This window comes from Puma concolor, chromosome D4 (assembly GCF_028749965.1).
Source record: "Puma concolor isolate L17-30 chromosome D4, mPumCon1.1.hap2, whole genome shotgun sequence".
Lineage (NCBI taxonomy): Eukaryota > Metazoa > Chordata > Mammalia > Carnivora > Felidae > Puma > Puma concolor.
Window position 1 is genome coordinate 39116805 of NC_141679.1, and position 22051 is coordinate 39138855.

The following is a 22051-nucleotide window of genomic DNA, read 5'->3' on the forward strand; positions in this document are numbered from 1 at the left end:
TGAACCATGGAACCATGTTCTGTGCTGACAGCACAGAGTCTCCTTGGAATTCTCTGTCTCCCTCTCTTTCTCTCTCTCTCTTTCTCTCTCTCTCTCTCTCAAAAGTAAATATTTAAAAAACAAAACAAAATACTAGCTTCACCACTCAACCTCCCTGTGCCTCCATTTCCCTATCCCTTAAAGAAGAAAGGTAACATTATCTACTCCATCTATCTCCTAGTATCGACCACTTTACAGTATCGTTGTAATTACAAAACGGGTACTTGGAACAGTTCTGGCACACAGTAAGAATTTCATAGCTGTCAATTGCTATGATGTTGACGGTGAAAAGTGGTGCATCTTTCCAATATGGCTAGTAAGAAAAATACAAGGTCTTCAAAGTAACTTCAGTTACTTGGCTAGTTTATTTATATTAAAGATTAGTTCTCTGGCAAGGAAAGATAATCATTGATGTATAACAATTCTGAATTTTCATGAATATTTACATATTCCTTAATCAAGCAATCATTTATTGACCTTGGGTGAAATGTATTAGGCACAAAGCAGTCGAAGATGAACATGACATGGTTTTATCCCAAAAAGCAATAAATGGTCTCCAAACAAATCTGAAATGCACTTAATTCTACAACTCCTTTTTATGCTTGGTGAGAACAAATGGCAAGTGGAATGCAGCATACACACCACGGTCTAGGCATGTGTGTTGATGTGTATTTGCAGAATGTCTTTTCTTTATTTAAATCTCAACACTTCTGTGCTTTCTTAGCAAAAGTTCCAAGGGAAAAAAATTTAAGGAATGTAGCTTGACCAAAAGTAATATTCTTATCAAAGTATGCTAAAACTTTCTACATTAAAGGGGTGAAGGTATCAAAAATCAGTAAATTAATATATTTTAAATGCCAGGACAAATAGAAATTCAGAAATTGAAAACTCAGACAAACAACATGTTAGAATGTTTGTAGTGTTTTTTCTATCAGTCCCACTTTTCCAGAAGACAAATAAAATTGATTCACAGTTCACAGTCTGCTTAGAGAAAAATAAAACAAAACCTTACAGACAAGTATAAATATATGGAAATGGGCACAGGAAGCTGATGTCACTTTGTCACATGGCCTCTCCATCCCACTATTATCCCACCCAGTTCATCTACTTTAAAATCTAGAATATTTTAGAAAGCAGAATGAAAATTCTGTTTTGTATGTAAAAGGTCCTCTGATTAAAATCTGGGGGAGAATTTAAGGGAAATGGCCAATCTTCATGAACGTGAATTTACTAAACATTAAGTGCATTTCTCTTTAGTAATGCTAATAACTGTTTTTCTAACCTATTTGTTCCTTTATGGAAGAGAACTAAGAGTTTAGGAACAGTGTAAATTAAAATAAAAAAGCACTCTGGCTTCAGGGTCAGACGGACTTACATTCTTCCTCTAAATCTACCAAAGACTAATCGTGTGGTCCAGACTAAGCTACATCACCTGTCTCAGCCCCAATTTCCTCCTGGACACGATGGGGATAATACATACCTCACAGAGCTGAAGGACTAGTTAAATGAGACAAAGTCCACAGCAGTGGAGGGCTTCCTAAAGGCAGTGGTGGTTGTTTTGGTTATAGCTTCAGATGTAGATCAACCTCTCTTGTTCCTAAATTCCTGGGTTAAAAAACTCATTTAGGTTACACCCAGTAAATTTCACATTTTTTCCCTCTTCTCCAAAGACCATTTAACTTTGTCACAAAAACACCATACAATTAGCACCATTTGCTGTTTTAGATACACATGCATACCCAATAGCAAGATGGTGTTGCATTTTAATCCAGCACTGTATAAAAAGCTTGAACAGTGCCTTCTTGCCCAGGATAAAACAAGAATTTTAGTCCCTCAAAGGCTCTATATTTACAAACTTTTGGTTAAAGGAACAAACATTTAAAAGCTGTTATTGTACCAAAAATAAAGTATTTGAAATTCCCACAGTAAATAAACTCTATGGTAAATGTAAAAACATAAGACTCACTCCTTCTCTTTTAACTTCCCCTAGATAATGTATGGTGAAGTCTCAAGAAACAGATACTTTCCTGTTAGGCAGCTGCAATGCTGCAACGCTCTATCATGAAAGTAAAACCATTTCAGGGGTAAGAAAAATATTTTTTCATTTTCACAAGCAACACCAACTTGGAAGAATTCCATTCCATTTTTAGATAATTCCTGTTAATGGGGTCAAGGCATATTTTCTTTCTCTCTGTATTTCCTCCCCCGCCACCACCAAGTCATAACTCAACCCAGGCATTCTTGGGAGACAGCAGTTATTCCCTTTACTGATAGCAAGACTGCAGACGAATCGTCTCCATTTCAGTCTCAAATTAGAAACCGTAGAGAGAAGGGTGATGCTTTTACCATTTATGTAAGCAATAAAGCTGAAGAAACACAGGCATTTCTGCTCTTTTCCATGAATCCTACCAAACTGTATCTTTCTGATTACAAAATGCCCAGTTATCAAAATTCTCGTCTTTCCACCAATCTAAAAAATATAATTGTAAGAAATTACCAGTGCTGCTGATGCCACTGCTTAAAAGCAACATACCTTAACAGGCTGGCCATGAACCTGAGTTAGCAGTCTTACAAATGAGTACCCACAGAATAGTAACTCCTCAGGCATGCCCCTGAATACTTGTGTTTTAGCCAACACCCCCTGCTTACATCGGATATTTGAAAGGGATACTGTGAAATATATACTGACTACTTATTTCTCCAGATTCTCTAAAACGTACCCTCTTTTAAGACAGAGCATCAGAAAAAAAAATTCATAGAATGCAGTACATTTTAGCAGAAGACCCATCACTAAATTAGGATGGGACACTGTATTCATAGTGTGTGCTCTTAATGTACTGCATTCTTAGAAAGATGAAAGAAGCATTTCTTTGAACAGTTTATGCATTTTACGATTGTAACTGAAGGTCTTATTTATCAAAATGTCAGTAAAAACTTTACTTTAAATTTACCTTAATTCTGTTACATGTTTTTGCTATAATTTTTAAAATGTGGAGAAACAAAATATATGATGGCTGAAATCGTATATAAAGAAGTGTTAGAAGTTGATACAATTTTCAACTTGATCCAATGACGTTTGATACAGAATGCTGAGTGCAAAAGAGAAAAGATGATAAACACACATACAACCCTCCCCAGAAAAGCGAAAAAAGCCCACTTAGTAAATCCTTCACAATCTGGCTCCAGAGTTTCCTCCCTTGCCAAGAGCCCACACATAGGCTACTGCCCTGAGAACATACATCTCTAGCTGATTCTGTATCAAGGTCTCAACCTCAGCATTACACATATTACAAACCCAGCAATTCTTTGTTTTAGGAAGCTGTGCTATGCGTTTGAGCAATGTTTAACAATATCCCTGATGTCTGTCCACTTACATGCCAGTAGCATGCCCCAACCACCCCCAAGTTACAATAGTCAAAAATGTCTCCACATATTGCTATACAACCCCTAGAGAGAGAGAGAATGTGAAATCACCTTCACTTGAGAACAACTCCTCTATTCCCTTGTAAACACTGTTTCCTCTACCTGAAATAATTTCCCCTATCACTGCAGAAAACTCCTACTCACTTTTCAGATCCGTCTTACATGTTCCCTCCAATGCAAAGTTTTCTTTCAAAGTCAAAGTTAATAATTCCTTCTTCTTATACCTCTCACTTTCTCATTTAGTTACATAAAATGCATGTATGTTCTTCCCCCCTCTATATAATGAGAACCTTCATCTTATTTATTCATTGTATTTTTATCGGCTTTATTACTAAATGATTATAAGTCTTCTATAAAAGCATCCATGAGATAACCCTCCAATTGCCAAGGAAAATCTAGCTCACAGATTGATGTCTCACACTGAGCAATATATAACCCTCCAGCTCTGTCTTTATATGTACACAATTGTTATTGCTGCCTTTGCTCCTGGGAAATGGAAATTAAATAATACTCAACTTGAGTAAACCAAGGTCGTTGGAATATCTAGTTCTCTGATGTTTATATTTGGTCTTTATTTAGATTTACCTTTGAATCACCCATTAGTCAATACATTTTGCCATGAGAGTTGTTCCAAATTCTTTTCTGTGAATGTGAACAGGTAAAATTTAAGAACACGGAAATACAAAATTTTTATACCATGAAGACTATATTTCAAATAAAAAAGAAGGATCCAATTATTCTAATCAACATTGAACAATAATTTCCAACATGATTCTACCTGTCCAATTATTTCAAGACATGTCATAAAGTTTCCAAAGAAAAACTTAGAAAAATCCTGGCTTCATTTTGTGTGTGTATATATACACTTTATGCATTTAGATGATATGTATATAAGCCAATACTTTTCTGGAAAAAAGGTGAAGAACAAGGAGCCTTGAAATATCAAACAACAAAAACAACAACAAAATAACAGAATATCATACTCCAAAAAAAGCTGCAAATCATAGACATGGAGAAACCTCCAGAATATGCTGTGCCCTGAGGCTTGTTTCCCTGTATCAGCAGCATTTGTAACCTGAATTATCCACATCATTTTTTGGTCTTGGCTGCCATAGCTTAAAAAAAACAAAATCGCAGCAATGACGATTTCAAGGTACTAGTCCTAAATTTCCACTGAAAGTGATAATTTTAATTCACAGTTTTTGTACAATAACTCTGGGTAAAAAGACATTTAATTTCATGTCTATGGTCAGCTCATCAGGCAAGGCAATTAATTAATCAGGAAAGCAGTATCCACCTCTACTGGACTGGAGAAACATCACAGAATAAATATGCAAATCCAACACCCTCATGGCTGACAAGTTTCTATTATTAAACTGCGAACGTGTTTATTTCCCCCACAATAGCTGGATTTCTGTCGTGAATACGCAGTGAGCCCTGCAGTGATTAGCTGTGATGACTAGGTGACAGTGAGGACACTACTTGAGAATTTGCATCTGACAGATCACTGACACACAGTCACAGCTCTTTTTCTTCCTTCTCTTCACTTAAACAGGAACCATGCAATAGGAAAAGAACTGGAGCTATTAGAGATTATTCAGGTTTAATAGCACACATCCTTTTAGCTGGCGGTTAGAACAATACACAATGTGGCAGAGTTAAACAGAGGCATCAATTATGCTCTCAGACCTGTTAATATTTTTGACAATATTTAAATAGCACATCCCTTCAGGGCATGGCTTTTTTGCCCTCTCAGTTACACACCTGTCAAGTGTTTAATTTGCCAAAGGGAAACAGTTTGATTTCTAAGCGCAGTCTTAATACTGAAGAAGCAAATTGGAAAAATTACACATTATTGAATAGAAGTAATGAGAAGGATCTGAGGGGAACAAATAGTTGGCTTAATTCAACATGGCATGTCAGCATCTGTCATTAACGCAACAATATGATCATGTTCTCCAATATGCTGCACATACCTCGGGCTTTTCAATTATTCACTCCTTTCGCTTTCTAAAAGGTAGGAGAAATGATGGTGGAGTAAAGTTGAAGGAGTCAAATTTTTTGGTAATACTAAAAAAGATGGAGACAATAACTTGTACCTGTTGTGCACATAAAACTATACATCTAAAACATAATGCAGGTGGAAGATAATAAGTAAAAGCTAGCCAGCAGTCAGACTGGTGTCGCTACTGGTTTAAAAGCACAAATTTAACTCCTAGGTTCATTAATATTAAATAACAATTATTTATAAATTAGCAGTGCGTAAACTACATAGAAAATTTAATTCTAGCATGATGAAGCCTACAATATTTATGTTTAAACTTTAAAATGGAAAACAATACAAGGTTTTAAAATTTACTCTACTCATGTAAGAAAAACACTGGTTCCACAAACACATGAAATTGAGTTAGTCAGAATGAAGAATGAAGCGAGGAGTCATAAAAACTGTGAGAGAAATCAATGGTATTTGCCAAAATTAAACTCTTGACTTACAGGGGCCAAGTTTCTACCCTTGCGGGGAAAAAAAGATGTGAGACAGGGCGCAGAATAAAAAAAAAAAAAGGGAGAAGACTGTACCTCGGGAGCCAAGAAAACCGAGTTCTAGTTCTGGCTCTGCCCTTACAAGCAAGTAACTACACCTCACTAAGTAGTTGAAATAAGCAGGGTATGGGCCAGTTCGTTTCCTGGGTCCCTTTCAGTATTTGAAGAGACCAACTAGCCAAAAGTCCAAAGGCACGTGCGACATGCCCATAGAATTTCCAAACCTCACAATGTACTGAGTCTTGAAATATATCCGCATCTATCACTAATGAACAAGATCACACTCTCTTTAGTCGCAGACTGTCTGGCTTGATAACATTTTGCTCAAGGGTTTCCAGGGTGATTTCAGCTGAATCACGAGGGACCCAAAGTTTCGGAGCCCGTATCCAACTTCTATTTGGAGATGGTAGAACAGGGTCAACAAGCAGAGCCATTTCTGCCCTCCTTTTGGAGCTAGCAGGGATATTTCCAGTTATGTCACTGGATTAGTGGTATTTCCTAACACACTAGTACTTTTTGTTTCAATATTTCCTCTCATTCTATTCATATTTTCATATAATATAATAGGGGGAGAAGATACCTGTTCAACTTCTTCACTGTCTCTGAAAAACCAGATAATCGTCCTCATCATAATTACACTTCTATTCAGGACACTGATCTCTCTAAACTCTTGCCCATTCATTCTGAAATGGAGTACCTAAAACCAATCTTTACAATAACTTGCAAAAAAAAAAAAAAAAAAACTACATATAATAAAACACACCTTTTTCTTAAATCATGATCATGACTTTTAAAATCACTAAGCAGACATTCACTAGAGAAGACTATTTTTTAAAATTTTCTTTCTTTCTTTTCTTTCCTTTTGCTACCAAAATATCTAGATTAAGAAGTGATGTGACATTAAATAAATTCCTTCCCTATTGCTACTATTTGTTCTTTTTGCATCTGGCACATTTGTTTTTAGCTAGAGCTATTCTTTCACTGACCTATGAAACTAGTCTTCAAATTTCATTTTTAACCTTTTAATAAAAGGTAAAATATCTGTTAGCAATCCATCTGTAGTAATTCAATTAATGCTAAAACCATCAGAATGAAAATTAACTTAGGTTGAAAGCATGAGGAGATTGACTTGAAACGATGTAAGGATAAAAACCATTTTAAAAACATTTTGTTAAAAAACCTGAGAAATAATTATTAAATTAAGTTCAAAGAACATCTAACTTGAGTGCCCATTCTGTCATTGCAATGTTTCGATTTTAATATAAATGCTAGGAAATTTTAAAGCTCTTAATTTTTATAGAAAAAAAACAGTGTTACATTTAGAAGTTCTAATGTTTATCACCATCTGATGCTGTCATTGAAGCAATTGCTACTTACACTCTTAAAAGAAGTGAGAATTGCAATTCCTCTAACTGATGACAATGTAATTATTTCTTTCACTGTCAAAATAGAGGTGATTTCCCTTCCTCACACACATGATTACACATGCAAATCCAGGCTTATCTGAAATCTCATAAGCGTGCTGAATGTCTGAATCTGAAGACACAGGATCAGGTGAACAAAAAGTCTTAATGGGAAGGGAAACCAAGTCTACGGCCATCCACCCTACACTTATTTTTATCATCCCCTTCTCCTGTAAGGACTCACACTTCAGCATCCACACAGCTTTCAACACAATGTCATATCATCTACAATATACAGCAACAACCATTACAAAAATAACTAGGGGGGGTGAAAAGTCACAGTGAATCTGAATGTCTCATTTGGAGGTTTAAATGACTTCATTAACTGTTCATTAACACATTCAAAAATCAGCCTTTTAGAAAAACACAAGACTTTCACGAGATCCTTGCCATGAATGCCTGTTTCAGGAGCATTGTGTCCTACCTGGTCTTTCAGCTGCTGTACTGAAGTCTGAAGGTTCAGAATCTGACTGAAGAGCGGGCTCTGCAAGACTGACTTTAGAAGGCTCAGTTTGTCTTCATTTGCTACATCCCCGCGTTCTCGCAGCTTGGCTTGTAAACGATCTGCGGCCTGCAGGGCCCGATTTTTGTCTAAATCAAAGGACAGCAGGTCATTAACAAGATTCGAAAGACCCACATCAAACCATGCTTACAGAAATCCTAACACTACTCCTTTCAAGAGCATAAAATTGACTCAGCACAAAAGGGAATATCATATGTCCCTATAAATGTATCCTTCAAACCTTCAAGTCTCCGGTAAGACACTCTGTGTGAAAGCAGAGAACTGGGTATAGTGTATGCTCCATGCAACTACTTGTAAACTATGGAAACTAATTCAGATGAAGTATAGTTGAATTCCAGTGCCAACCGTCAGCTCTTACACAAACTACTGAAAACTAACCACTTTGTGATCTGGCAAATGCTGGTGTTATTACTTTTTAAAAGACATTATTTACATTCAAGAAAAATTAGAAATATAACCAATAAGTGGATGCAGACAATGTCACTGATGAGCAAAACATCCAAAATATGACAGTCTCATATATTAAGGAACAAATATTCTATACTTGAGAATTTACTTGAAAATATTTCACAACAATGTATAACCCTTCAAAAACACTACTTTTTTAAATGTTTTTATTTATTTTTGAGAGAGAGAAAGACACAGAATGTGAGCAGGAGATGGTCACAGAGAGAGAGAGGGAGACACAGAATCCGAAGCGGGCTCCAGGTTCTAAGCTACCAGCACAGAGCCCGATGCGGGACTCGAACTCACCAACAGCAAGATCAGATCTGAGCCGAAGTCAGACACTTAACCGACTGAGACACCCAGGCGCCCCTAAAAACACTACTTTTTAATCCTTTAAATGTCTTTCCCTAAAATTAAATAGCATATTCATATAGGCATCAAGGCAAAATAATTCAAATATTTATCGATCACCCTATGTATCAGGCATAAAGTTGCAAAATAAGTATTTTGAATCAGTGTATCCCTAGTAACCCTACCTACCGGCCCTAATCCCTACCATTTTACATGCATGCTACTACCAGATGGTGAGTTTCTATGACAAATAACAATTAAAAACATCTCCCTTAGGACGGCTGGGAGGCTCAGTTGGTTAAGCGTCCAGCTCTTGGTTTCAGATCAGGTCACTATCTCACTGTTCATGAGATTGAGCCCTGCATCAAGCCCTGACAGTGCAGAGCCTGCTTGGGATTCTCTTTCTCCTTCTTTCTGCCCCTCCCCCATGCAAGCACACTTGCTCTGTCTCTCAAAATAAATAAACAAACATTTAAAAAACAAAAAATCAAAACATCTCCCTAAAACTATCTCTCACTCTCTCACAAATGAACCCAAATTTGTTTTAAAGGAATAGAGACTACTCAAATATATGTTCTAATGGATTCATCATGGTAATAAGTGTACCTATTAACATTCATTTGCTGTATTATAGTAATCAAAGAGTGTGATCACCACAGACACTTTCTATAGCACCAAATGTGGGATTACACAGAAATGGGGAAATTAAGGCATGAATTATTATTGACCATGAGGTCACACACATACTCAAATTTAAACAAACAGGATTTACTCTTACACATAATTTTACAAGGTATAATAAAGACAGGAGAATTTTATTCTAGGCTTATTTCCCATGGGATCTCAGAATACAAATCTAGTATTAATTTCCATGTCAATTCTCAGAAAGTGTACAGATCAGTAATAACTTACAAAATCAAGATTGGAAGGGGACAGCTTAAATAATTCTGTATTTCCCCTTTGCTATCCACTTTTTTATGAGAGACTCTGCTTTGTGGACTAGTAGTCTTTATGGTGTGTGACTTTACCACAAAATGAGATGAGGGAAATACATACCCATGCATTTTCATCACTGGCACAGCACGTTACGAACAAAAGTCATAGTCATGATCCCATCTATCACAAAGACAGCTCCTTCTCCTTTCCCTGCTACCTACTCTCATCCTACTCCCCAAACCATGCAGGTATCAAGGCACCAGCCACAATCATAAAGGCACCAGGGTGAAATTCAGATACCTTCCGATAATCATACCCAAAGACTTGCCTGGAAAATATGAGGCACTGGGCCATCAGACAAGGGATGGGTATACCTGATATACCTCAAACAATTTCTACAAACTAGCTTCTGTAAAACTAAAGAGCAGTGAAAAATAGACTACAACATGAATTTGGATATTTCAAACTAAATTATCTCATGCAGAAATTAAACTGCCTTAAACTGTCACTAAATGTTTGTTACCGTTATTGTTCATCATCAACTTAAAAGCAAAGCTCAGTAGTATTTCAACTGCCACAAATAAAGCAGGCATTGAGCTTCTTTCAATATTAGAAGTACTGTTAAACTTTCTGGTGCTACCCATACACAACCATTAACCAGAAGTGGGTCCATTAAATCAACTAGGTTTACATTAAACTACGGTTTCATTAAATTTCTCATAATTGGTAGAACGTTTCATATGGCTTTATCTTTTGCCTGAAAATGAGGTATTTTTATAACACTTCAGATTAAATCATCCAAATACAGAAACACATTACCCTGGTATAATTCTAGTGGATACAAACTTGTAAAAACTTTAAGTCAAAATCCTGCTATGTAGAAAAACCATTTCAAAGATCCCAATGGAAAAAGGTTTGATTTTTATAAAAATAAGAAAGAATAGGGGCACCTGGGTGGCTCAATCAGTCAAGTGTCCCACTTGAACTCAGGTCATGATCTCACGGTTTGTGAGTTCGAGCCCCACGTCAGGCTCTGTGCTGATAGCTCAGAGCCTGGAGCCTGCTTTGAATTCTGTGTCTCCCTCTCTCCCTGCCCCTCCCCCATTCACGCTCTGTCTCTCTCTAGAGAATAAACATTAAAAAAATAAGAAGAAAGAATAGGTCTTACCTATAGTTTCTAACATGTTTTTCCAAATTTCAGCGTTCTTCTCTACAATGATTTTAAACAGCAACTAAAACAGAACTCTGGGGAGAAAAAATAAAATGGAATGGTTATGTTTTATCACAACTTTAAAACTATATACTTTAAAAAGTACTTGATGCTACTATAATTCCTTTGATCATTAAAATCTTGTTGATTTAACTTAAGATAGTTTTCTATGTAGGAAAAAGTAATCATTTTTGGACTTACTCAAAATTACAGTTGCAGGTAACACTAGCATAGTAAAGTAAAAGGCATACAATCTGTTTTAAATAGGGTGATAGATGTACCCAAAATATTTTAATTTAATATTTATTTTATTTTTTTTAATGTTTATTTATTTTTGAGAGAGAGAGAGAGACAGAATGAGAGTGGGTTGGGGCAGAGAGAGAGGTAGGCACAGAATCCAAAGCAGGCTCCAGGCTCCAAGCTGTCAGCACAGAGCCTGACGCGGAGCTCGAACTCACGAGCTGTGAGATAATGACCTGAGCCGAAGTCGGTTGCTCAACCGACTGAGCCACCCAGGTGTCCCTATTTATTTTGGAGGGGGGCAGAGAGAGAGAGACACACATAGAATCCAAAAGCAGGCTCCAGACCCCAAGCTGCCAGCACAGAGCTACGGGCACAGAGCCTGACACAGGGCCCTAACCCACAGTCTGTGAGATCATGACCTCAGCCAAAGTCGGACACCTAACCAACTGACCCACACAGGCGCCCCCAAAATGTTTCTTTAAGAACGTCTCAACACAGCCCACTATAATCTTGGATTCACTTACAGATTCTCACCCACAGAGTAAGGACATACTTGGCTTGGCACGGGAAATTCTGTGGGGAAGAACATTAAAACTTAAAAAGCATAAGTTGTGATATTGCCCTTGACTACTCATAGTCTTAACTGGGGAGACAATACACGCATACCAATTAGAAATGAACTATGACACTCAAAGAGTATGTGAACCACGGGGAGCTAATACATTAAATCATGAATGAAATGCTGAATAAAAGAGAGCACAGTGTTAAATGGAAGAAGGGTTTTCAAAGGTATTTCAAAATACCCTCCTGATTATAATATTCTCTTCTCCCTCAATCAAAATAAACCTTCTCGAATCCTTCAACTCACACAGACTCATCTTTCTCTGAAAATACTTACCTAGACTCTTTAAAGTACCAGCTACAGATTTCCAATGACAATGTCCATATCACTAACCACATCTACTGTTTGCTAACCACATCTCCTCCAACAATTTATAAATCTTCTCCTTAGTCACACCTATCCTCTGCCTTGCAGAAAACCCTCAGCCACTCCTTCAAGGGAGAAAAAAAAAATCTACAACCAGACTTCCTCACTTTTGGAAGATGAAACAGGATTTGTCTGAGAAGGAACAAGCCATCCCTGTTGTCTCTTTAACAGAAAATGCATCCGGAAAAAACGAAGTATGTGACATACGTGAGCAGACATATAGACCACCAACGCTTGTAATTAGCTCTGTGTGATAACAGGGAACAGTTCTTATCGACTCTCCTTGCCCCAATTTAGAATATACTATTTAAACCATCAATTCCACTTCAACTACTAGCACTTGTTTTATAAAATGCCCTGGTGTCAAATGAGAACACCAGCTCTAATGTGGAATTGAACCCTAAATCACAGTACAGGCCTGTGCCAGGGGCCCATCATCCAAACCTCCGTTTCCTAGAAAACTTAATCAGTGGGTATAGTGTGATAAATGAGATAAATAAGGTATACAAATTTCCAAGAGTATAACTCATTACTATAAAATATATATTCAGGAACAAGGCTGAGCCCATACAGGTGAGCATTTATGCACTGCATGGTTTCATGGGGAAAAATACAGGGAGATCTCTAAAATAAGCTCGTCGTATTTTTATTCTAACTTACAAGGACACTTCATACAATAGTATACTATTAGGTCCACCCTCAAAAACTTACCAACTTCTGACAATTAACAAATAAAAGTAAAGATACCCCAATATAAAGAAGGTCTATAATTGATATATGTCCAGGAGGAAGCATGATAGTAATGACACTGCATGAACTAGGGAGTCTGATAACCTGAATTAATATTTCAGCTTGACCATTTACCAGCTATAGGTCCTTGTTAAGTCACTTATCTATCTTTACTGAAGTAGAAAACTCTAACCGCAAATGAGTGATACTCAAAGTTTTGAAAGGAAAAAACTATATACACGAGTCTTTGGTATGCACAATAAAGTCAGCTCTATCTTCTTCCCCCTTTGAAAAATTAACTTTGAAAGACAGGCAGTATTGATGATGTGGAACGGGCGGTAGCCTGTGGATTTACAGACCCAGTGATCTATGAGGAGTCTACAGAGAAAGTACAGAGTAAGCAGTTCCCTACTGAGAAAAACACTGCCATTCCAAAGTTGAACCTCAAGTCAGTTATGTGGAAAGAGAATTACTTTCTTTTCCCCAGAGCAACTCTTATCATAAAGGATTAAAAAAAAAAAGAAGAAGGGGCGCCTGGGTGGCGCAGTCGGTTAAGCGTCCGACTTCAGCCAGGTCACGATCTCGCGGTCTGTGGGTTCGAGACCCGCGTCAGGCTCTGGGCTGATGGCTCAGAGCCTGGAGCCTGTTTCCGATTCTGTGTCTCCCTCTCTCTCTGCCCCTCCCCCGTTCATGCTCTGTCTCTCTCTGTCCCAAAAATAAATAAAAACGTTGAAAAAAAAATTAAAAAAAATAAATAAAAAAAATTTAAAAAAAAGAAGAAGAAGAAGAAGAAGAAGAAGAAGAAGAAGAAGAAGAAAAGAAAGAAAGAGGACAAAAAAAGCTCAATTCAGCTGCAAGTCACTGACATTGGCTCCCAGAGGAGAGCTCCATTCCTCTGGATTTCAGAGATAAAAAATGAGTTCCATGGTTTTTCTTCTCTGATGTCCCTAAAATAAATATGTGGCTTTTTTGAGGTTTTCTAGTTTTTACAATTAGTAGCCATGACAAAGAGACAAGAGGTTAAAAAAAAAATTGCTCCTTTCTATGACCTATACTTCATCCCCAGGATTCAGCTCTAAGTATAAAAAAACTCATCTGTAACCACAACTTTCCATCAAACTGCATGGATTTTCCTTCTCACCTCACCATCAATCCTCCCCCTTCACCTATCTCACCACCATGTGGAAACAAAGGGGTACCTGGGTGATAACAGTGGGTCATGGCCCATGGGTAAGACGTAAAGTAGATCCAATACATGTCAGAAGATACCAAATTCTTGGGGTTTTTCTGGACAATTCAGGCTAGGAGTGAGGATGATGGGTCAGAGGGGCAGTAAAGAGAGGAAATGAGATGTGGATACGGTAACAAGTAGGTGACTCCAATGCTGGGGCAGAAGCAGTGGTGAAAACAGCAAACGTACGTAACAACTACCACATCCTGGGCACCGTTCGGAACATGTCATCCAACTAACCCGTTTAATCTTCACACTATCCATTCGCTTTACAAATGAGGAAACTGAGGAAGTGGAAGAGTAAGTAACTTGCGCGGGCTCATACCACGGGTACATCACAGAGCCAGAGGTGAACCCAGGCAGCTTGGCTCCAGAGCCAATTAACAATTTAACTTCTACAATATGGTCCTCTTGTTAAGAGGAAGATCACTTTACCATCCTCTTCCTCTTTCCAAGTTCAAAACTATGTTGACTTTGCCCTACGCAATGAGAAACCAAAGGAAAAAACAGAGGCCCAAACTGCATGGAGTCTGAAATGGACTGGGGTACATAATGCAACCAACAATCCAAGCAAAGGTTTGAGTAACTCAGAACGAAGCACTTTGGAAACTACAGGTGGGTACATGAAAGAAAGATCAGTAATATTCACCATTTATATTATGTCCATGTATGCTTAAAAAAATCACTTTTAAAACCCAAGATTTCAAGAAAAATCTCCAAGAAAAAATAAGCCTCCTTACATCAGTATTCGACATACATTAAAAAACATGGCTGGGGTGCCTGGGTGGCGCAGTCGGTTAAGCGTCCGACTTCAGCCAGGTCACGATCTCGCGCTCCGTGAGTTCGAGCCCCGCGTCGGGCTCTGGGCTGATGGCTCAGAGCCTGGAGCCTGTTTCCAATTCTGTGTCTCCCTCTCTCTCTACCCCTCCCCTGTTCATGCTCTGTCTCTCTCTGTCCCAAAAATAAATAAATGTTGAAAAAAAAAAAAAAAAAAAAACATGGCTGTTATATTTCAAGGTGCTAAATCCCTCAGCACAATGAAAATATGCATTTTTTAACAGTGTCAAAAACATACCTACCGTACACTAGTCCCTCTAGTTACTGCCCATATAATTGAACCACTATTTGGTTACAACCGATCCTGTTTCAGTAGCCATGACACTTAGAACTACAAGACACACCCATAAAAGGCTCAATGAATTCAGCACCTATGAAGCTCTACAGTGCTGGGCAAGGGCAGTCTGCACACATTACATCACGGGAGCAGGGACACTGACCCTCATGCTCTCCACAATATCTTCCACTGCCTTGCATATATCCGCTCCATCTTCCAGATAAGACAACAGAGGGAGGGAGAGACTCAGGTCTGACTCAAGGTCACGAAGCCACTAAGCAAAGAACCCAGATTTGAATCCAACTCTGCCTGATTTCAAAGCCCACATTCACTCTTTCGCACAGCCCCATATTTTCCATATTGTACTGCAAAGATCACGTGGAGGAAATGCACAGTTAGATAAAAAGACTGTGCAAAAATCGAGACCATACTGTGCATATTTTCAGACCACAGCGCTATGAACCTCGAAATCAACCACAAGAAAAAATTTGGAAAGATAACAAATACTTGGAGACTGAAGAACATCCTACTAAAGAATTAATGGGCTAACCAAGAAGTTAAAGAGGAAATTAAAAAGTATATGGAAGCCAATGAAAATGATAACACCACAACCCAAAACCTCTGGGATGCAGCAAAGGCGGTCATAAGCGGAAAGAATAGCAATCCAGGCCTTCCTAAAGAAGGAAGAGAGCTCTCATACACAACCTAACTTTATGCCTTAAAGAGCTGGATAAAGAACAGCAAATAAAACCCAAAACCACCAGAAGACAGGAAATAATAAAGATCAGAGCAGAAACTAATGCTCTCGAAACCAAAAAAACAGTAGAACAGATCAATGAAACCAGAAGCTGGTTCCTCAAAAGAATTAACAAAAGTGATAAACCACTAGCCAGTTTGATCAAAAAGAAAAAGGAAAGGACCCAAATAAATAAAATCAAGAATGAAAGAGGAGAGATCACAACCAACACAGCAGAAATAAAAACAATAATAAGAGAATATTATGAGCAATTCTATGCCAGTAAAATGGGCAATCTGGAAGTAATGGACAAATTCCTAGAAACATATACACTACCAAAACTGAAACAGGAAGAAATAGAAAATTTGAACAGACCCATAACCAGTAAGGAAATGGAATTAGTAATCAAAAATCTCCCAAAAAACAAGAGTCCAGGGACAGATGGCTTTCCAGGGGAATTCTACCAAACATTTAAGGAAGAGTTAACACATATTCTCTTGAAGCTGTTCCAAAAAATAGAAAGGGAAGGAAAACTTCCAAACTTCTTCCATGAAGCCAGCATTACCTTGATTCCAAAACCAGACAGAGACCCACTAAGAAGGAGAACTATAGAACAATTTCCTTGATGAACATGGATGCAAAAATCCTCAACAAGATATTAGCCAACCAACTCCAACAATACATTAAAAAAAATAGGGGCGCCTGGGTGGCGCAGTCGGTTAAGCGTCCGACTTCAGCCAGGTCACGATCTCGCGGTCTGTGAGTTCGAGCCCCGCGTCAGGCTCTGGGCTGATGGCTCAGAGCCTGGAGCCTGTTTCCAATTCTGTGTCTCCCTCTCTCTCTGACCCTCCCCCGTTCATGCTCTGTCTCTCTCTGTCCCAAAAATAAATAAAGGTTGGAAAAAAAAATAATATTATTCACCATGACCAAGTGGAATTTATACCTGGGATGCAGAGCTGGGTCAATATCCACAAAACAATTAATCAGACAACAAAAAGAAATAAAAGGTATCCAAATCAGCTAGGAGGAGGTTAAACTTTCACTCTTCGCAGATGACATGATACTCTACGTGGAAAACCCAAAAGATTCCAACAAAAAAACTGCTAGAATTGATTCATGAATTCAGCAAAGTTGCAGGACAGAAAATCAACGCACAAAAATCGGTTGCATTCCTATACACCAACAATGCAGCAACAGAAAGAGAAATTAAGGAATCGATCCCATTTACAGTTACACAAAAAACCATAAAATACTTAGGAATAAATCTAACCAAAGAGGTGAAAAATCTATAAACTGAAAACTATAGAAAGCTTATGAAAGAAGTTGAAGAACACACCAAAAAAACAGAAAAATATTCCATGCTCCTGGATAGGAAGAACAAATATTGTTAAAATGTCGATACTACCCAAAGCAATCTACATATTCAATGCAATCCCTATCAAAATAACACCAGCATTCCTCACAGAGCTAGAAGAAATAATCCTAAAATTTGTATGGAACCAGAAAAGACCCCGAAGAACAAAAGCGATCTTGAAAAAGAAAACCAAAGCAGGAGGCATCACAATCCCAGACTTCAAGCTATATTACAAAGCTGTAATCATCAAGATAGTACGGTACTGGCACAAAAACAGACACTCAGATCAATGGAACACAACAGAGAACCCAGAAATGGACCCACAAATGTATGGGCAACTAATCTTTGACAAAGCAGGAAAAGAATATCCAACGGAATAAAGATGGTCTCTTCAGCAAGTGGTGCTGGAAAAACTGGACAGCAACACGCAGAAAAATGAACCTGGACCACTTTCTTACACCATACACAAAAATAAACTCAAAGTGGATGAAAGACCTAAATGTAAGACAGGAAGCCATCAAAATCCTCGAGGAGAAAGTAGGCAAGAACCTCTTTGATCTTGGCCGCAGCACCTTCTTACTCAACATGTCTCCAGAGGCAAGGGAAACAAAAGCAAAAATGAACTACTGGGACCTCATCAAAATAAAAAGCTTCTGCACAGCGAAGGAAACAATCAGCAAAACTAAAAGGCAACTGACAGAATGGGAGAAGATATTTGCAAATGACATATCAGATATAGGGTTAGTATACAAAATCTATAAAGAACTTATCAAACTCAACACCCAAGAAAACAAATAATCCAGTGAAGAAATGGGCAAAGGACATAAATAAACACTTCTCCAAAGAAGACATCCAGATGGCCAACGGACACATGAAAAAATGCTCAACATCACTCATCATCAGGGAAACACAAATCAAAACCACAATGAGATACCACCTCACACCTGTCAGAATGGCTAACATTAACAACTCTGGCAACAACAGATGTTGGCGAGGATGCGGAAAAAGAGGATCTCTTTTGCACGGCTGGTGGGAATGCAAACTGGTGCAGGCACTCTGGAAAACAGTATGAAGGTAACTCAAAAAACTAAAAATAGAACTACCCTACAACCCAGCAATTGTACTACTAGGCATTTATCCAAGGAACACAGGTGTGCTGTTTTGAAGGGACACATGCATCCCATTGTTTATAGCAGCACTATCAACAATAGCCAAAGTATGGAAAGAGCCCAAATGTCCATCGATGGATGAATGGATAAAGATGTGTCATATATATATCACACACACACGCACGCACACGCACACACACACGCAATGGAGTATTACTCGGCAATCAAAAAGAATGAAATCTTGCCATTTGCAACTATGTGGATGGAACCAGAGGGTATTATGCTAAGTGAAATTAGTCACAGAAAGACAAATATCATATGATTTCACTCATATGAGGACTTTAAGAGACAAAACAGATGAACATAAGGGAAGGGAAACAAAAATAATATAAAAACAGGGAGGGGGACAGAGCATTAGAGACTTATAAATAGGGAGAACAAACAGAGGGTTACTGGAGAGGGATGGGCTAAATGGGTAAGGGGCATTAAGGAATCTACTCCTGAAATCATTGTTGCACTATATGCTAACTAATTTGGATGTAAATTTAAAAAAAATAAAATTAAAAAAAAGACTGTGCAAGACAATGTATTAAGTTGTTAGTATTTGTATAAAAGGGGAGGGAAATGTTTATGTAAATAAAATTAATATATACATGTTTACAAAAGCACAGAATATTTCTGCAAGCTTTCCAAAGACACTAATAGTGGGATATGAGGGACTAAGGGACACCGAGAAACTTATTTTGCACTGCATTTCTCTGGTGCTTTTAAAATTTTATATCAATATTAAGGTTGCCAGATTTAGCAAGTAAAAATACAGAATGCAAAAAAATTCAAATAAATTTCAAATTCAAATAAATTTGAATTTCAGATAAATAAAATAAATAATTTTTCAGTATAAGCATATCCTGTGCTATACTTGGCACATACAACTAAACAATTTTTGATTATCTAAAATTCATATTTCTAGTTAGACATCCATTTTATCTGGCAATCCCACTTATACATATATTTCCTTAGGGGAAAATCAAGTTTTGAAAATCATTTTTACTTTAAGGCCTTTATGCTTCTTGCATAAATCTCTTTACAAATCTCTAAAGATTTGAGCTGGACCCAATGACTGTGCAACAACTAGTTGATAATACTAGTTTCAGCACGGGATAAAAATCAGATCAAATTTGGTTTTACTTAGAAATAGGACCTGATTAATTGACTAATCATTTTATTTTTCAAGAAGTTGCTCTGGTAATGTGTGGGCACAGATTGTATGCAGTAAAGAATCAGTGCTTCAGGCATAAAATAGATCTTTCTGTCCAATGCAGATTATATGGCAACTAACAAGTGAAAATAAGCTTCTGGCTAAAAATAACCCAGAAAGAGAAACTGTCCTAAACGCATAAAATTTTCTAGTTATCTTAATTCAACCATGAAAGGGGTAAAACTTTATTTTTTATGTTTTGCTTTTAATCCCAGTTAGTTAACATACAGTATTATATTAATTTCAAGTGTACAATATAGAGATTCAATAATTCCATACATCACCCTGTGCTCATCATGACAAGTGCACTCTTCATTCCTCATCACCTGTTTAACCCATCCCCCCCACCCCGACTCCCCTCTGGTTAATCATCAGTTTGTTCTCTAGAAGAGTATGTTTCTTGATTTGTCTTTTTTTCCCTTTGCTCATTTGTTCTGTTTCTTAAATTCCACATATGAGTGAAACTATATGGTATTTCTCTTTCTCTTATTTCCCTTAGCATTATACTCTCTAGCTCCATCCATGTCATTGCAAATAGCAAGATTTCATTGTCTTATGGCTGAATAATATCCCAGTGTGTGTGTGTGTGTGTGTGTGTGTGTGTGTGTGTGTGTGTGCGCGCGCGCGCGCACACGTGTGTGTGTCTCTCACACCTTCTTTATCCATTCATCAATCCATGGACAGTTGGACAGCTTCCATAATTAGGCTATTTCATTATAGTACTGCTATAATCAGCCAGGTGCATGCATCCTTTCAGGATTAGTGTTTTTGTATTTTCTGGGTAAATACCCAGTAGTACGATTGCTGGATCATAAAGTAATTCTATTTTTCACTATTTGAGGAACCTCCATACTGTTTTCCACAGTGGATGCACCAGTTTGCATTCCTACCAACAGTGCAAGAGGGTTCTTTTTTCTCCACATCCTCACCAAAACCTGTTGTTTCTTGTGTTGCTGATTTTAGCCATCCTGACAGGTGTGAAGTGATACCTCATTGTAGTACTGATTTGCATTTCCCCGATGGTAAGTGATGATGAATATCTTTTCATGTGTCTGTTGGCCATTTGGATATCTTCTTTGGAGAAATGTCTGTTCATGTCTTCTGCCCACTTTTAATTGGATTATTTGTTTTTAGGTTGAGCTTTGTAAGTTGAGTGGGGTGTTTAGGTTGAGTTTTGTAAGCTCTTTATTTTGGGATATTGATCCTTTATCAGAAACATCATTTGCAAATATCTTCTTCCATTCTGTAAATTGCCTTTTGTTTTGTTGATGGTTTCCTTTGTTGTACAGAAGATTTTTATTCTGATGATGCCCTGATAGTTTAATATTGCTTCTGTCTCCCTTGCCTCAGGAGATATCTAGGAAAAAAGATGCTCTGGCCAAAGGGGTAAACTTTAAATGAGCTTGCTGCAATGCTATGTGGCTGGTCACAGTCACTCAGCATCTATTTACTGCACACAAATTTAGCATCTGTCTCATTTACAGTGGCCTGGGCATTCCTGAAGGGAGCAGACAAATGCAAGGCTATAGTCATTAGCAGGGAGTCTGTCACAATGTCAACTGGCCATGAGAGCAAACCTTACACTTGTAATCACAATTCACATTCTAGGGTAAGGTTACTGAACGAGGACTCCAAAAGCACAGAAACATCACCCTACCCACCAATGTTAGTGCACCCATCCGACAGAAAACACTCCACCTCTTCTTAGTATCTGCTCTTTTCAAATTCCCCTTCATTTCCATAGGCTTGATCAAAAGGCATTCATGAACAAAAGTTTTATTTTCAAGTTCACATTTATGAATCTTTCCGAATTCCTTCGATAAAAATAGAATTTATTAATTCCTTTCTGTTCCCCAGAATCAAAGGAAATCAAGTATTAAATAACCTTGCCTTCCCAATATACTTGAAATGCTAATTGACAGTCCTGTCATTCCTTTATAAAACAGAAAGACAAATTACCTGTCCAACGTGAAACATGCTAAGGGGATCACAGGGCAAGAAAATAACTCAAATTCTGTTTTTTACCAATTCAACAACACATGGGGCACCTATGTGACTGCCATGTTGTTGGGTGGCAGAATTGGAAAAATGAAGACATGATCTGGGAACTCATGGGCCAAGCGAATGGAAGAAAAAAATAAGCAGACGATTAAAATACAAATGACAAAAGCAGGGCACCAATCCCAAATTAAAGAGAAAGAGAAGGCTTCCTGGAGGCAAAGAGCCCCACACAGAGTCCTGAAGAACAGGTGGGAGTGAGGGTGAGAGTCATGACTCTCAGGCCACACAGAGGCAAGAGCACACAGCTCCTTCTGCGCATTGCAAGTAGTTTCTTTTAATGTTTGTTTGTTTATTG

The 22051-nt window shown here is 37.8% G+C and overlaps 1 protein-coding gene across 13 annotated transcripts in view; it reads right to left on the reverse strand.

The window, feature by feature from the left end:
* MPDZ (multiple PDZ domain crumbs cell polarity complex component) overlaps positions 1–22051 on the reverse strand; it is a 163601-nt gene that overhangs the window by 123207 nt on the left and 18343 nt on the right. For all 13 annotated transcript variants that reach the window (XM_086685295.1, XM_086685305.1, XM_086685302.1 and 10 more), the window contains exons 2-3: positions 10892–10968; positions 7891–8057 (exon numbers count right to left, since the gene is read on the reverse strand). In XM_086685295.1, the coding sequence (XP_086541421.1) occupies positions 7891–8057; positions 10892–10907 (183 nt within the window). In that variant the 5' untranslated portion in view covers positions 10908–10968. The remainder of the gene's footprint in view (positions 1–7890; positions 8058–10891; positions 10969–22051) is intronic.